At 36.7% G+C, this 18,345-nt stretch overlaps 1 protein-coding gene across 13 annotated transcripts in view; it reads left to right on the top strand.

The window, feature by feature from the left end:
- The window catches only part of CLASP2 (cytoplasmic linker associated protein 2), a 177,766-nt gene extending 163,437 nt beyond the window's left edge, over window positions 1-14,329 (top strand). For all 13 annotated transcript variants that reach the window (XM_060022121.1, XM_060022119.1, XM_060022118.1 and 10 more), the window contains 5 exons: window positions 5,338-5,531; window positions 6,030-6,158; window positions 8,311-8,517; window positions 9,581-9,697; window positions 11,967-14,329. In XM_060022121.1, coding sequence (XP_059878104.1) covers window positions 5,338-5,531; window positions 6,030-6,158; window positions 8,311-8,517; window positions 9,581-9,697; window positions 11,967-12,053 — 734 coding nt within the window. In that variant the 3' untranslated portion in view covers window positions 12,054-14,329. The remainder of the gene's footprint in view (window positions 1-5,337; window positions 5,532-6,029; window positions 6,159-8,310; window positions 8,518-9,580; window positions 9,698-11,966) is intronic.
- The last annotated feature ends 4,016 nt before the right edge of the window (window positions 14,330-18,345 follow it).

Genomic DNA, 18,345 nt, shown 5'->3' with positions numbered 1-18,345 from the left:
ATTGTGATGGATATAAAATAGGTCATCCTAATGAGCATTTCCTTAATTGTTAGGAAGACTGAGAAATTAGATATCAGATTATTTTTTAATTTTTCTAATTTTGATGAATAGAAAAATATCTTCACTTCTGAATTTCTTTGATTACTAATGAGGTCAATGAATCATATTTTGGCCAACATGTCATGTTAAGAGACTTTAATATATCACAAAGGCAAAATTATGACAACATACCAAACTGTCTAAATTACATAAGAATCTATAAAATTGCCACAATTATGCACTTTGGTGTATTTTAATCTATCATAAATAGTTGACTATGCTGTTGAGGTTTAGTCATGATAGCAGCATAACAGAAGTGTATGAATTGGACCTAGCAGCAAAGTGCCCTTGGAACCCTGCATAGTAGCAACAGCCTGGTGATTGAGACCTAGCTTTAGCAGCTTAATTTAATTTGGTTTTAAAGTATTTATGCACAGAGGTCACAACTGACATTTCTTGCTTCGGCTCCGCTATATATATGTATATCTCACATATATATGCACTATATGGGTGTGTATATATATATATATATATATATATATATATATATATATGTAGGGGTTTTTTTTTAAGTATTATTTCAAAATAGTCAAAAGCTTAAAAGTTGGGAGTACAGTAGAAGGAAATTTTTCTTGAACCATCTGAGAGTAAGTTGCCAAACTGACGCTCCATCACTTCAGATACTTTAGGACATACTTTCTATAAACAAAGACAGTCTCCTGCATAATTACAATATATTCATCAAAGTCAGGGAATTACCAGTGCTACATTAATAACTATCCATCCTTAGAGTTTTTCCACTTGTCCCGATAATATCTTATAGTGGAGTATCCAGTTCAGAATGTCTGTTGCATTTAATCATCACGTCTCCTTCAGTGTTCAGTCTTTTCTTGGCTTTCATGACCGTGGCACTTTTGATGGTTAAAGACCAGTTATTTTGTAGCATTTCCCTCAATTTAGGTTTGTCTGATGTTTCTGATGATTGGATTCAGATTTTGTACTCTTGGCATCAGTATCACAGAAGTTTCAGTGCATCTTTCAACTAACACATGATTTCCCTTTGCCCCAAGATTGGTGATGTAATTTTGATCACTTGATTATGGTGCTGCTAACAGGCTTCTCCACTATGAAGTTACTCATTTTGTAATTAATAAGTGTTTTGTGGAGAGGTACTTTAAAACTGTAAATATCCTGTTCCTCATTAAACTTAAATTTTATTTATTTTAAAAAAATAAATATTTATAACTGTACAGACACATAGTTTCCTGTTGTATTCAATGGGCTATAATGTTTAACTGTTTTTATTTATTTTGATGCTCAAATTGTCCTTAATTTGACCATCAAGATCCCATTCAAGCTGGTTTTTGTGTCCTTTTAACATGTCCCCATTCTTACATTCTGACACAGCAAAATCTTAGACCGTCCTTGCTTCAGTCCTGGAATCAATCATTTCTCCAAGGATCGATCCTTGGTTTCTTTTAATAGAAAATGGTCTTTAAAGACTAAAGTCTGGGCACTAGGTGTACTCAATGCTGGTGGGACATCACTACTCCCCAGACCTCTTAAGTGACTAGAGCTAAGGAGTGTGTGTGTTTGTGTATGCACGTACGTGTGTATACACGCGTGCACACTGATTTATATCTATTGCTGTATCTGTCAAAAGCTATGTGTTTATACCAATAACTCCAATTCTAGTCTAGCACCATAAGGTTAATTTTAGTTTCTCCTTTTCCATATTAATAACCCCCTGTAAGAAACCTGACTTCCGTTATCTTGAATATACTTACTTATTTGATCAGTCCTCCTGTGTGCAGCCAGTTCTCCATCTCTGCCACCACCTCCTCACCTGCGCGGATGCACTCCCCACCCTGCTGGGCTCTACCATTCCACCCTCAACTTCCTTGGCCTCAATGCCATTCTGCTTGGTCTCTGACACATCACACCTGGTTGCCACTACATGTGGACTCACTTCTTGTTCTAGCTGAGCTCTTGAAACCCTATCGTTCCCACTCTCACATGTGGAAACCCTCCGTACTCTGCCTGGGAATCTGTCCCCAGGCCTGTAATTTTGATAAACGGAAAAACATCTTCATTTTATGAGATTGAGGAATTGTGTTTTTACCAGTTTCTCATGTTGAGGCTTGATATATCACAAGTACCACAAAGCCAAAATTATGACAACTTAGCAAGGTCACCCCCTTATTGTCTAATTCTCTTCTCCTTTACTAAGGATCATATATTTCTCATTTGTTAAAGGAAAATATCTTTGGAAATTATATAACTGAAACCTAACTGGGTAGAATATTTTTGAACTTGAGAACGTTATTTCGTCACAGCATAATACTTGATTGACTTCTGAAACATTTGAAGATAGATAAGCCTTCAGTTACACCAAAATAGTAGTTGTTCCAAGCTTCATATAGCAATTGTTTTCATTTACTGTCTATTTTCTTTTTTAAGTTTGAGGTGGGGAAGACCTTATTTGACATTATTTTATTGTAAACATTGCTGACATTATCTTTTTTAACATATTGACCTCCATTTTGCTGTTTTAATTTTTCTTTTATGCCCTGCCCCCAAGTAAAATTTCTCCTTATTTTGTTTTTAAAATATAAAACTTTTGGCAGGAGATAATTATTTTGTTCAAGTAGGAATTTGTTTTAAAATTCTGAGACTTATTAAGTATCTCTCTTACTCAGATGTGTCTGTACATATTACAGACAGATACACACATTAGTGATACATTTATCAAAACTAACAAGTCAAACCCACTAATGGCCAGTTCTAATTATGACCTTTGTAAAGTTTACCAGGGACTATAATATTCCAGAATATGTACTACCTCTAGTGAGGGTGATACTGTTATTCAAGGGAGACTCATATTTCAGGCCCAGGTCCTCACCATGACCCTAGGAAGTGTGTGCTATTTTCCCATTTTACTGATAAGAAAACCCAGCCTCCACAATAATTGAGAGTGTGCTCCTATCACACAAAGGCTAAGGGGCAGAGGCTTGGTGAGACTCCAGAGCCTGTGTTCTTTTCACAGAACAACAACGCTTCTATGTGTCAGAAGAGGAAATACAGTTGATTATACTTTATCTTAATTAATTCAGTACGTTAGGTTTATCTCGTTTGTACGACATAAATAGTTCAGTTTTTAACAAATAATTTATGTGCTTTCTTTGGCAGAAGTTATTTTCCTGTCAGTCATCTGTCCAGACCATTATATGACAAGTCATTTCTAATTATCTTCTAGGGTAATTACAAAGCCTATATTCATGAAGAGGAGAACTGAGTTCCCTTGAAACAAAGCATTTTCTTGAGATTTCTCTTGATTCAGCTGAAATAAAATATACTCTTATCAGAATGATTTTATGACATCTTTGAAAGTCTGATAATGTAACTTCACAGGAGTGATTTTTGAGTGGTTTATAGAGATGTATTGATCCTGCTGCAGTAGTTCTTGTTAAGCCAGCAATATTGTTCTAATGTTGGTCTATACAAATGAAATTATTATAAGACAGTTTTTGTTCTCCAAGTTAAGATCTTTGAACTCAAATTTCTCATTTTTCATGGTTTTGCTCTGCATTTTGCAGAGGTTCTTCCTGATCTTCCAAAACCCTAATTTAGTTCTCCTCAGTGATCATTCTTTCCAGATTATCTCAAGTTTTTAAATTCAGTAATCAAATTTTGTGCTCTGTGTATGAGTGTTTGGGGACCAGAAGTTCTTCGTGCTCTTATTATAGTTCCACAAAAGTTGTCCTAACAAACTTCCTTTTTTATAGGCAGTGAATATTATCATTACATTTTGGTTCAATTTCCCTTCCCTATCATCTGTTAGTTTTGTTCCAGTAGAAGTCATCTGTTCTAGTAGTTCAGCTTGATTTCCTTTCCTCAGTTTTCTGAATCCTCTTAAGTGAAATATAACTTTTCTTTCCCTACTTGTAGTTGTGGGTTCCCTGAGACCTATAATGTCAGGCCATTGGTATCTCTAGGTCAGTGGCTAACCAGCTGGCAGGATGAGGCACAGTAGCTTCTGTTTTTATGGACCAGTTGTGAACCATCTGGCAAACTACAACCTCAAAGTTCATTTTTGGGAAAAGTGCTCTTTCCTCTTGAGCATTTCCTTTTGTAGGCAGCAACCCTCTCCAAAAGGCCAGCATACTCATGCCAAGTGAAGCCACGGAGAACACAGCTCCACAGTGTTAGCTGTCTTTCCTGGAGACTTGGCAGAGGGAGTGACCCCAGGTGTACCTTCTAGGCTCAGGCACCATGTTCTGTGATTATTTTATTCCAGAGAATGAGTTAGAAGGGAAAAGAATCTATGGCACAAGCTCAAGCAAATGCCTGCCCAAGTCCCTCAAACCTGAATTGATCATGTATTTTATCATCAAAAGAATTTAGGAAGAACTCTGGTATTTTTTAATGTTCTAATGTGAGCTTTTGGATTTAACTGTCTTTCCTACGAAGATTTCTCAAAGCATTATCTGATGACTTCGAAAAATAAACAATGTGTCCTTTAACATTCATAAAATTCATGAGTTCATACTTATACTTTAAAAAAAGAAAGCAAAAACAAATGAAAACTCCTTGATAACCACTGGGCCCAACTCTTGACTTAGAAATTTAAAGGGAAATATATTAGGTATTCTGCCTTTTCTATCAAACTGCATTTCAGGGCAATCAAAATAGCTCTAGTTGATAAACTCACTCTCAAAGAATTCCAACCCATTTTTAACTCCTAATAAAATAATTGATTTAGCAACATCAGTGGGTGAAATCATTAGTTAAAAGGTTGAAGGGGAACTTTACAACGGTGGGATCAAGTTGTTACCAGTTAAATCCAGTGATCATTTATTAGTATCGCTGAAAATTGAGTACCCAGACACTGTGAGCCTCCTGGCATGACAACATAGAAGTGCATGCTGAAGTGTGTAAGGATGAAATGATACATTTGGGATTTGCTAAAAAATTTTCAGAAAAAAAGTTGGGGGGGGGGGTACAAAGATGATGTAAGAATGGTAAAATCTTAATAATTTTTAAATCTGGGTGATGGGCACATGGGGGTTCATTATACAATTCTCCTGTGAATTTTTATTATAAATGGTTTTAAACTAGCATTGAGGTTTTGGGGATGACAAATGGAAAAGAATATTACTTGGTCATTTTTCTTTGTTTTGGGGGTTTTTTTTACAAGCAACTTTCTGTTTGTGTTCATGATGTTATAACGTTGTCATCCCCATACTTGTGAAAGTTGACCTATAAAGTTACAGAATTAACATCATGTCCTTATGACAGATCTTTCCCTAGACCATTCTGACCTGGTTGCAGAGTTATTGAAGGAGTTGTCTAACCATAATGAACGTGTAGAAGAAAGAAAAATCGCCCTCTATGAACTCATGAAACTGACACAGGAAGAATCTTTCAGTGTTTGGGATGAACACTTCAAAACAATATTACTTTTATTGCTTGAAACCCTTGGGGATAAAGAGGTAAAACGGCAGAATATGTAAACAATAGCCTGTTTTTCCTGTCTTGGATTGCCTGTCATTGCCTATTAATCAAGTGCTACACAGATTTGGAAATTGGGAAAATGATCTTTTCTGCTGCTTCTTTCTGCCTGAAATTTTCACTGTAAAGTACTTTTTCTTCCCAACCAAGCAGCTCAGTGATTTTCAACAGTTGACAACAGGGAAAATGAAAGGTTGCTGACAAAATTTTTATAGGAGAGTACTTTTTTTTGCATATTTGAATTAGTTGTTCAAAAGTAAAACTTCCTTTTTAATAGAATGTAGTGGTTCTTGGTTTCTTTAAGGAGTATTAGTTTTCAACTAGAGATGTGAAAACTTAATTGTGTAATATACCGCATATTTTATGCAGTTGTCTACAATTCCCCCAACCCATATTAAGACCCTTAAGTTACAGAAATGGAAAATATAAAGATCGTCTACAACCCAAAATATTAAAAACATTAAAATATTTCTTCTTAGCCTACAATCAGGGCTTTGGCATTAAAGGTTTTAAGAGAAATCCTAAGGCATCAACCAGCAAGATTTAAAAACTATGCAGAACTGACTGTCATGAAAACACTGGAAGCACATAAAGATCCTCATAAGGAGGTAAGTGACCTGACAGTACTTCTGATATTATTGCATGAAACATACAAACGTTGTTTGAAAGTACTCTTAGCAAGCACTTTCTTAATGTTCAAGGTAGTATCTGATTGAGAAGCAAACATATAATCTTTTCTGTTTAACTAATTATATTGATACCATGGCCTTTTACCTAAAATAGGTGAGCTCTAGGATATAATTTATATGATTTCATTTTCTCCTATAATTCACTTTTAGATTTCCATTTAGAGTTCACCAATCTTAACTTCACTTTCCATTTACCAATAAGAATTTGTTTTTTTTAAATAACTAATGAAGATAAGAATCATTGTTATTTTAAAGTGGTAAATTGCCTATAGGAGCTAGATGTCTGTTAAAAGTTTACTCAGTAAAACAATGAGTACAGCTTTCCTGAAAGAGTCCTGTAAACCTGTCTTGTTACATTATAGTCAGGATATCCGCATCATGACCAATGACACTGATGAGATAATCAGTGAGATGAGATAATCATAAGGACTTTCATTAAAATAATTAGAAAAGCAAGTTTCAAACAGGGACTGCAACTCTAAGAGAAAGCATCAGAGCAATACATAAGCAAAAGACAAGTCAAAAAAAGAAAGTTAAAACAGCAGTGAGACAAAATAGATTAAAGTTAAGTATAAGATTTAAAACTGTAAAACTCTCAGAAGAAAGCATAGGTGTGAATCTTTGTTACCTTGGGTTAGGCAATAGTTTCTTAGATACAATACCAAAAGCAGAAATAATCAACAAGGAAAAAAAGAGTAAATTGAACTTTATCAAAATTAAAAACTCTTGTGCTTCAAAGGATGCTCTCAGGAAAGTGAAAAGACAACCCATAACATAGGAGAAAATTTTTGCAAATCATGTCTGATAAGGGACTAACCACCATAATATATAAAGAACTCTCATAACTCAACAATGAAAAGGTAAATAACTCAGTTTTTCAACGAGCAAAGGATCTGAGTTGACATTTCTTCAAAGAAGATATACAAATGGCCAATAAGCACATAAAAGGATTCTCACCCTCATTAGTCTTTAGGGAAATGCAGCTAAAAACACGATGAAATACCACACTCACACACATGAAGAAATGTTGGTGAGGATATGAAAAAATCGAAACCCTCTGGGTAATTCACTTTTCAGAAGCTGTGACTGTGAATCTTACAGGAGAGTGAGCCATAACTTTTAAATCTACCTGGATTTTTAATCCGATTTTTTAAAAAATCCACTTGGTGTTTAGTAGTGGTACATGTGTAACATCTTGCTGAAGACTTAAAAAAGCTATGTAATATTTGTACTTTAGTTATCCACCTTCTGACCTAAATAAGGCCTTGTAGCATACCAGTTTTTACCAAAGATAAAATTGACATTCTTAAGCTGTTAGAGCTGAAATTAGCCCTAGGTCTTCTGACTTGCAGTGTATTTTCCACTATACCTTTCTAAGTACCTCTCACAGATTGAGAGCACAAATGAGATAATACCAAAGTAGCAGCAAAAGCAATAATTTTTACATGTTTTCAAGACCATCTTTAGAGATTACAGCTTCCAATAAAAATATAGATAACTGTTTCTTCTCTTCATTGCAGAACCAGTGTTTTACCCTCCCCAAGTCCAATATAGAAGGAAAGAAAATCATTATGAACAGTAGGGGAAATAGCCTGTTAACTTGATAACATATTAATGAAATGATTTTTATTTTATTTTGTTAATAACTTGATAAAAGGCACAAGCCCTCCTGGAGTTGAGGGTCCTAACAATGAGCAGGGTCTCAGCGTGGCTGATGCAGAGGACTCCAGTCACAGTGTAGTCTAGGTGGACAGAGCCTCCACTCCCCTGCAGAACTAGACCACAATATCATGTTAAAGTTGCTTTTAATCACTGAATCAAGCCAACATTAAGAGAACACAAATGAAGGAAGAATGATGTAAAAAAGCACCATGTTTCCATCTTCTAGCTTCAACAGTTATCAAACCTGTTTTATCTGTACCCTCACCTTTTATGTTTGTTTGTTTAGTGTTTTCAAAGAAAATCCCAGATATCACGTCCTAGGACTTATTTCATGAAATGTATACATCCAGGCCACAGTATACGTTTTACAAAATTACTTCCCTGCTAAATGTTGACCTCTTTGTTTTAGGTGGTGAGATCTGCTGAGGAAGCTGCGTCTGTGTTGGCCACTTCAATCAGTCCGGAGCAGTGCATCAAAGTGCTTTGTCCCATCATCCAAACTGCAGATTACCCAATTAATCTGGCTGCAATCAAAATGCAAACAAAAGTGATAGAGAGAGTTTCCAAGGAAACCCTTAACCTGCTTTTGCCAGAGATTATGCCAGGCCTAATACAGGTAAGCAGCAAAGCTTGGAGGAATAAGCTATGTGTGATACATTTGGGACTCAGTTATTTTAGGCACTTGCCAGGCAACACTAGTGGCATGACCAAGCCTTCCTGCTGTCTTAGGTGTTCGGAGCAAAGACTTTCTGTAATTAGCTGTGTGTGTGTGTGGTAGAATATACATAACATAAAACTTACCATTTAGCGTGGTAACTTACCATTTAATGTGGTTTTTTTTCTATGCATACAAACCCATACATATAAATACTTCTAAAAAATGGGATCATATTTTGTAACATGCTTTGCTTAACTTAATCATAGATTGTGAACTTTTTCCATCCAATAAATAATATCCTATAATGTAATTTTAATGACTAATATTACATAGTATGTATGTTAAGATCCCTCCTGAAGAGCGTTAATCATTCATTTCGTTGTGCTTCTATAGTATTACCTTTGTGACTGTTCTAAGCCGAATACTACTAAATTGTGAGGTCCTTGAAGATAAGATCCAAATCTTTTCCTTTCTTATCTGTGCTTTGGTGCTAAGAACAGAATATACATAATAGGTGTGTGTCATACATACAGTGGGTACTGAATAAATGTTGGTTGGATGAATAACTTAGAGTAATGGTAGGGATGGGCCAGATGTTAAGATTAATTCAGCCTGGATTACAGGAGTACCTTGACTGCCAGGCCAAGGAGTTTAGGTTTTATTCAATAGTGAGGAGCTGTTGAATTCACTACAGCTGAATGCTTTAGGAAGGTTAATTCAGAGACTTTGGCAGGGTGGATTGGCAGAGGGGCAGCCCCAGAGTCAGAGGATTGCAGCTTTCCAAGCTAAGTAAGAAAGAACCCGATAAGGAAGTCTGACAGTGGAGTGGGGATGCCGAAGGGGAGGTGGAGGAGGGAAGGGCACGTCTCTGCCTGAAAAGGTGAGAAATTAACTTTGTCCAGTCAGGAAAGCTCTGTCTCCTCAGCATAGTTGGGATCTCTTCTTTGAGTTGCACGTCTGTCTCTGGAATGGTACTTTCCTCAGATCCTGCAGGAGTGCTAACAAGGACTTTTCTTCCCAGGGTTATGATAATTCGGAGAGCAGTGTTCGGAAAGCTTGTGTCTTCTGCCTGGTGGCTGTTCATGCGGTAATTGGTGATGAACTAAAACCACATCTCAGTCAGCTCACTGGCAGTAAAGTAAGTAGTGCTGCTCTGTTCTAAAGATGGTGGCTGTGGGTCCTTCTTCAAAATTTAGTTCTTTGAGTGTGTTAAAGAGTAAATTTGGGGGCTTCCCTGGTGGGGCAGTGGTTGAGAATCCGCCTGCCAATGCAGGGGACGTGGGTTTGAGCCCTGGTCCAGGAAGATCCCACATGCTGTGGAGCAGCTAAGCCCGTGTGCCACAACTGCTGGTCCTGCACTCTAGAGACCGCGAGCCACAACTACTGAAGCCCGCGTGCCTAGAGCCCATGCTCCACAACAAGAGAAGCCACCGCAATGACAAGCCCAAACCACAACGAAGACTGGCCCCTTTTCGCCGCAACTAGAGGAGGCCTGCGCGCAGCAATGGGGACCCAGCACAGCCAAAAGTTAATTAATTAATTTAAATAAAAAGAGTAAATTTGTTATTCAGATTTTAATTAAGCTTTGCGAATCCAACTTATTCCTCTTACCGTTTGCAGTTTAGCTGTTTGTACTTTCACATCTGTTACTCAGGTGAGGTCAGCGGTTTGGTAGGGTGGTTGGTAGACTGCTGTGAAAAAAATGCCTACAGCTTCTGGTTATTTATTGATCACCAACTGACTCTCCTCACTCCCACACCGAAATCCTTACCCCCAAGGGCTGTTTAATTAAGAATAAATAATAGTTATATATCCATGGATTTATATGTCCCCAAATATGGAAAAATTGAACATTAAAAAAATTTTCCTGTATGAACTATGATAATCAAGTATTTGTTTTTCCTCTTTCTGTTCTTATCATGATCACAATAAATGTTTAACTTTGATTTGTTATGTTAAAATAAATTTTCCAGTTAGTCCTTAAGATGCAAAAAAACACAAAATCAGTCTTGCTTTCTTCATTTCTTTGATACTATCAAAACCTTGAAATTTGTTCTAAGGGGTGAGGATAAACTATGATTGTTGAATTATGGTTTATGAACCAGTTAACTGGCAAGACACTCACCTTCATATAAAAAGTTTCCCCAAATCCTAACAGTTGTCATTACTATCATCAAATTTATTTTTTAAGTAGCAAAGGGAAGAAAAAATACATAGAAAGAAAAAGAGCTCAGGTGTATACCTTACAATAAATACCTATACAAGTTATAGATAGATTAAAGCAGTGGTTCTAGGGACTTCCTGGAGGTCCAGTGGTTAACACTCTGTGCTTCCACTGCAGGGGGGCACAGGTTTGATCCCTGGTCAGGGAACTCAGATTCCACATGCTGTGTGGCGTGGCTGAAAGAAAGAAAGAAAGAGAAAGCTGTGGTTCTTAACCTTTTCTGTGTTACAGACCACTTTGAGCTTTAGCTATAATCTCATCCCAAGAAAAATAAATGCATACAGATAAATTTTACGCATAGTTTCATGGGTGCGGGGGGCGTTCAGTGAGCCTCTGAATCTTGTGGACACCAGGTTTAAAAACCCTTCGGTCAAAGACAATGTTAAAAAAGCAAACTTTGAACAACAAAGTGGTTTTCAGAGAAAAATGTATCCTGAGTTTTGTCATAAATTTAAGTTAGGTCCTGATAATCCAGAGTTGTCTGTAGAAGAATTAAAATTCAGCACTTTACCAGAATACTAGGCAGCCAGTAGTAATGTTGCATGTGAAGACAGTAAGTAGGAAAAATATCTGAGAATGACATTAGGTGAAAAAAAAGTAGAAAACAGAATTGGATGTGCTTTGGTTCCAAACTATAAAAATATGATCTCATACAATAACGACTGCAAAATGACACAGAGAAATCAAAAACATTCTTGTTAGGAGAGCAGTGACGTAGTTGTCTGAGATCTTGGGTGCTGGAGCCCAAGTGCCTAGTTGCCTCTCCTGGCCCACTTCTCTCTACCCCTGTGACCTTAGGCAGGGATGGCACATCCTGTATCTCGATTTCCTCATCTGTAAAATGTTGTGAAGATAAAAAGAGAGAATTTAAGGCAGTATATTGTATAGCACATACTGCTCAAATGTTTATCATTATTGTCTTGATGGTGACTTCTTTTTCTAAGTTTTGTATGTTATCACTATAACATTTTTTGAAAAGGCATGCTAGAATACTGTCCTGAACAAACTGAGACTTAAAATTTTTTTTTGAAATTCTTAATTATCAACAGTAACTAGGGCATTATAATAACCCCTCAGTCTAAAATATCTTTTGAAGCTCACATATGTATAATTTTTTTTAATGAGCATCTTACAATAATTTAGAGCAGCTTTCTCAAATGACGTGTTTGGCTTGAATCTGCAGATGAAGCTACTGAATCTTTACATCAAACGCGCACAAACAGGTTCTGGAGGAGCTGATCCCACTACTGATGTTTCTGGACAAAGTTAGTGAAGCTGATGGAAGTGAACCAGGTCTCTCAAAGAAAGGACAGACAGACCACCCTCATCAATGAAAGGAAATTTTCAAATACATCTTTTGGAAGTTACCATTGTTTCCCAGTTTTAGTTTTTTGTTTTGTTTTGTATTTTCTGTAACAGAGGGCTATCCTCAGTCTGCATGTAACTTTTATGATAGTTATTCCAAATTCAAAAGAAGCAGTATTAACATCAGTTGGTCAATACAAAGTAATTTTTAATCTAATTCATCATTTCACATGTTTTACTTCTTTGTCCTCCCATTAACCTTTGCCAGTGTTATGACTGTATACATTTTTTAAAATGCTGGTTAAACAGGAATGCTTAAAGCTTTAAAAGTTTAACAGTCTAAAACATTTTTTGGCCTTTATTCAAATGCAGAATAATATTTTTATTGCTACTTTGAGTTTTGTTCCGTATCATGTCCTATGCTAGAAATATTGAAATGATGTGAAATAAAGCAGGACTAATCTGAACTACAGCTGGACTCTGTTGGTGTGATGGTGATACACGTCATTAATTAGTTGCAACTTCTTTGGGGTGATCTGTAGTTTAAAACTAAGACCTCAAAGAAATGTTACAGAATCAGCCAGTTCTGTAAGGCTGATATCCTTTGTTGGTTGTTGATCTTGCCATCTTTATTTAAAACCATGTCCCCTCTATGATCCCTTAAGAAAGCTGTACCAAATCATCAGCCTGTGTTTTTCCTGTTACTTATTGAAATAGAAGGTTTCATTGCAGGGTTTTTTGGTTTGTTTATCTTTGTTGTGAATGATGCTTTTTTTATTTATTAATATCAAATTCACTTATGAATAAACTTGATAATGGAAACATAAAAAAAAAATCAAGTGCATGTGTGTCCTTGACCGTCTTCTGTTTCTCATTTAATAAACAAACTAATTATTGAGACATGGGAGTCGACAGCACCTTTTCTTTAAATGGTGGAACCTGGTTTCCTTTTACCATGAAATTGTCTTACTTGAAAACATTGATCCTGATGAGAGAGAAGATGGTGCCAAGGTTATTATCTTTGTATAATGGGCTCAAATTCTCTACCTCTTCAGGGCTAATACTTTTAACTGAGCTGCTGCCTATAGTGTCTTTTGGAAAACTATTAAAAGGGTGATTTTCTGTTACTTTTTAACAAATTTTTTTAATCACCTTTTGCTACACCTCTTATTTTCATGTGCAACCAACTTTCAAAAATTACCAGTTTTGGTGGAAGGCAAATTTGGTAATTTGGAACCAGGATACTAATGATTTCTCATCTTGACTTTTTAAAAAATCCTAACATAAAGTGAATTTGACTGGAAAGGCAAATACCTATTAGGGAGGCAATTTGCTTTTGTTACAGAGTTATCTGTACTTTCTTTGTTTAATCAAAAAAATGTAGAAATGTATGTAAAGAATTTAAGGCAAGAGTTCTGAATGGATGATTTGTGATAGGCTTTTACCTTCCTTCCTTTTTGTTCTAGCAGCAGGAAAATAGTTTCTCTATATCCCCCCCTTTATCTGTAACAATTTTGTTTTCTACTGTTAATTACATTGTGTATTTATAGTTCTATGCTTACTGTTGTGCATATACTGGCAATAAAACTGTACATAACATTACTTGAACAAATTAACAATGTATATCAGTTGTTTTTCCGTCTCACTGTGTGACAAGTCACTTATCTCATAACTAGGTTTTTTAAAATGTTTAGAAAGTCCTGTTTCCGTGGTATTCTCATGAATTTGTAAGTACATCCAAGGAGAAAAGATCTGTCAGGAGTAGCAGCCACAGTCCAATGTATATAGCTCTATATGCATGTATATATTATAGCTTATCGTTAAAAAGAAAAGGTATTTTAAACATTGAACTCGTCTCAGTAATGCTTTATGTTCCACGACCTTTAGTATGTTTTATAATCATTTTGGATCTAAACATTGATCTAATTTTGACCTCTTCTTTAAGGTCCTGCTCTAACTACTGTTGACAACTAAATAGAGTGGCTTAAGCTGAATAATAACTCTACTTGAAAACTTAGATCAAACACCTGGCATCTAAAGGCAGGCACTCAAGAAATGAATGAACTGAGTAACAGAAGAGTATGGTTTAATGTGACGAAGTGAAAGCTAAGTCATGTTTAAAATTCTGTTATTTCAGTTGATAAGACTATAAGAAAGTTATTGTTGACTATTCAGATTGCTATATATAATACCTTTAATTTGTTCATTCCAGAAACATATTAAGATGTCAGCTATTAAAGAGTGGTGATAAAAAGCTACTGGTTAAATTTTTTTCTTTCTGCTTTTCTCCCCTAAGTTAATCATCAGTGTCATTCATTTACCCACGCTGCTGAGAACCAATTAAAACATATAATTCCAGGTTTTAAAACATGTTTGTTTCTTGTGGGTTTTCAGAATCTGTAATAGACTTCTGACATTTTCAAGTAAGATATGATTTGAACCTGAGGTTTCATATTTGGAGTAAATTTGCTATATTTCTTCATATTTTATTATAAACTTCAGGTCAAAATGACTTTTCATCAAGTTATGTCTTACAGTAAAAAACTAAAATCTTCAGGCCAGATCTATTTGTAAATTCAAGTGTTTCTTATTATTGTTAATTTAGAAAAACATTTACAGTAAATAGAAATGAGGATTAATGTTATTCCATAATACATGAGGTTTTTTTTTTAATTTAACCTTTGACATCTTTGCTTCCTGTATTGTTCTAGTTCATTTTATTGCAGTTAATCAGTATAGTTTTATAGCCATGCAAATGAAAGGTCTAGAATTAAGCTTTAAAAAAACCTGTCAGTTAAAAAGTTATCCATCTCTATTGTGGAATATTTGGAAAATAATGAAAAACTGAAGGAAAAAAATTACCTCTCATAGCACCACTTTAGATGATCTGTGTTGTTATTTTGTGGCGTGCTAAGATAATCAATTTGATTTAATGCTGAAAACTGTAAGGGAACATTAAGTTTTGTTAACCAGAGAATGACAAGATTAGAATTAGCTAAGATTTTGAATGCTTCTGTTCTGTGCATGTATTTAACAATACATTTTGAGGGCTTCCCTGGTGGCGCAGTGGTTGAGAGTCCGCCGGCCGATGCGGGGGACACGGGTTCGTGCTCCGATCCGGGAAGATCCCACATGCCGCGCAGCGGCTGGGCCCGTGAGCCATGGCCGCTGAGCCTGCGCGTCCGGAGCCTGTGCTCCACAACGGGAGAGGCCACAACAGTGAGAGGCCCGCGTACCACAAAACAAAACAAAAACAATACATTTTGAATATATTCCTTCTTTGTTTTTCTATAGGATGACTTCTAACAGCAGCAAAATATTCATTGGTATGTATGCAGCATAATCCTGGGTTGTTGATCTTCACTGGATATTCCTATAACAAATAGCTACATCTTTGGCACATCTCCAATTATTTCGTACTTGGCAATTTTACAGACGCCTTTACTATGAAATTACTAAATACAGAAAAACAATCCTTATTTAAAGATATACTGATAAATAGCTGGGTTTAAAGTACTCTTATAATAGTAATCTAAAATAGAACAGGAAAATACAAGAAATCTTTAAATGTATCGGAATTTCAGTATTTCAAACTTACGTACATTCATCCATGCAGAAGATATGTGAGTAGTTGCCTTCAGGGAGACAGAGTAGAGCAAATAACCATGATACAGTGTGGTTAGTGCTATAGTAGAGAATAACACAGGGTGCTGATGGGAGCTAGAGAATGGGGGTGGGGGTACACAGAAGGTGTAATCACAGAAGGCTTAAGAGAAGAGGTGATGTTTAAATTTAGTCTGGAAACAATGGGTCTGAGGCTCATTGGGGTGACAGGGTAGGGAGAGCAGAGGGAAGCCAAAGAGCAAGGCAGTGCTCTATGAAGTAAGAAGCATTACGTCATGTCACTGGAACTTTTTAAACCATGATTTGTTTTGGAAAATGTAAAAGAAATCTCATTTACTCTCTTAAAAGTCCCCATAAAATATCTTTCAAAAAGAAAAAAAAAATCTGTGCATTCTCACAATCAAGAAAGCTTGGCTATAGCTTTTCTTTCAGGGGTTTTAGTTCAAAAGTTTTCCTTTTCTTACAAAGTTATAATATTGAATTCGCTTTCCAGACTGTATCATTTATGTCTCCCCAGCTGGGCATCATTACACAGGTTGGTTTAGCTGGAACATGGGATGCCAGTGGAGAATGACCCCGGATTGAGTACTAGATACTCTGAGATATAATCTAGCTGAACTAAGGAGTTCACTGAAGACTTAAACTGAAGAACAGCATGGTTAGAATTAACATCACAAACAACTCAATTTTACGTACTCTGAAAACATCAGAAGTGAGTTCGTTTTTAGGTTACAATTTTTTTATGGATTGGTCTCTATGAATCTGGTTCTGATTACCCTTATTTACCTACTAAATATTTGAGCACCTGCCCTGCATCTGACACCTCTAAAATCTGTCTGCTGTAAATATGTAGCTGTGGATCTGGTAATAGGAGAGATGCATTAAGGTGCTTTCAGAAATGTGATCGGTACAGGAGGGACCGGCCTGTAACTCAAGGTAGAAGGTGGTGCTTCTTGCAAACCATCCTGACCAGATAGCCCTGCATGCAGCCCCGGTCCCCCAGTATTTTTTCCCTTAAGAAAGTGTGAATCTGTTATTTTTATTGGAAATGAGTGCAAAAAGGGATTGCTTGCTGGTTTTAGTCTAAAGCCAATTTGACAACATTAATTTTTACCTAAGTTCAGGTCTGAGTAAAGACTTAGAGTTGAATTTCTTCAACAAAGCAAGAAATGTGCCTTTTCTTCTCCATCCTCCTAAAGCCATGGTTTTCAACTAGGGGTGATTTTGCCCACTGGAAGACATTTGGCAATGTCTGGAGGTATTTGGGGTTGTCACAACTCGGTGGGGGAGTGCTACTGACATCTAGTGGGTACAGGCCAAAGGCGCTGCTAAGCATCTTACATAGACAGGACTGCCTTACCACCCACCCCACCACGCGCAAAAAACAAGTATCCAGCCCCAAATGTCAGTAATGCCCAGGTTGAGAAAACTTGCACCAAAGCAAAGGAGTTTCCATGGATAGTTCCATGGGTAATACAGCCCAGTTTAAAAACACTGAATCAGTTTTTTACACTAATGTTGAACACAAAAGTGAACAATCCAGAACTCATTTCCAGCTGAATTTTAGGATAAATTTTCCCATTTTTTAATACGTATGGGCTCACATGCCAAACATTGAACACAAGTCATTGATCCCCAACTCAACCCAAACTATTTTCTACTTTTTCTCCTACAACTTACTCCATTCTAAAGTCTCAGTCCAATGCTAGGGTAGTCCTTCAAATTTTCCTCTAAGAGAAATGGTGATTTTTATTTCAAAGAACTGATTTCTAGCTCTTGAGGTCAGAGAATTTCCGTACAGTGAGGTTTCCTCCAGGTCTGCAGCAGTGTGGATGACCGAGGAGACTCAGAAGAATGGCCTTGAGGTTTGTTGGCCAGTATTAAGTCAATATTCAAATATTGTGTAATTCCACCTGTATGAGATACCTAGAGACAGAAAGTAGAATGGTGTTTGTCAGGGGCTGCAGGGAGGAGGGAATAGGGAGTTATTGTTTAATGGGCACAGAGTTACTGTTTGCAATGATGAAAAGAGTTCTGGAGAAGGATGGTGGTGACAGTTGCAAAACAATGTGAATATACTTAATACCACTGAACTAAACATTTTAAAATGATTAAGATCGTAAATTTATGTTATGTGTATTTTACCACAATTAAAAATAATTTAAAAAATAATGGTCATGGGCTTCCCTGGTGGTGCAGTGGTTAAGAATCCGCCTGCCAATGCAGGGGTCACGGGTTCAAGCCCTGGTCTGGGAAGATCCCACATGCCGAGGAGCAACTAAGCCCGTGCGCCACAACTACTGAGCCTGCGCTCTAGAGCCCACGAGCCACAACTACTGAGCCCACATGCCACAACTACTGAAGCCCACGCGCCTAGAGCCCGTGCTCTGCAACAAGAGAAGCCACTGCAATGAGAAGCCCGTGCACCACAACGAAGAGTAGACCCCGCTTGCCGCAACTAGAGAAAGCCTGTGTGCAGCAACGAAAACCCAACGCAGCCAAAAATAAATAAATAAATAAAATTTCTTTTTTAAAAAGTGCCTCAAAGATTTTTTTTTTTTTTTTTTTTGCGGTACGCAGGCCTCTCACTGTTGCGGCCTCTCACGTTGTGGAGCACAGGCTCTGGACGCGCA

The sequence above is a fragment of the Delphinus delphis genome, chromosome 10, assembly GCF_949987515.2.
Source record: "Delphinus delphis chromosome 10, mDelDel1.2, whole genome shotgun sequence".
Lineage (NCBI taxonomy): Eukaryota > Metazoa > Chordata > Mammalia > Artiodactyla > Delphinidae > Delphinus > Delphinus delphis.
Note: the sequence above shows the minus strand (reverse complement) of the source record. Positions and strands in the feature narration are given on the sequence as shown.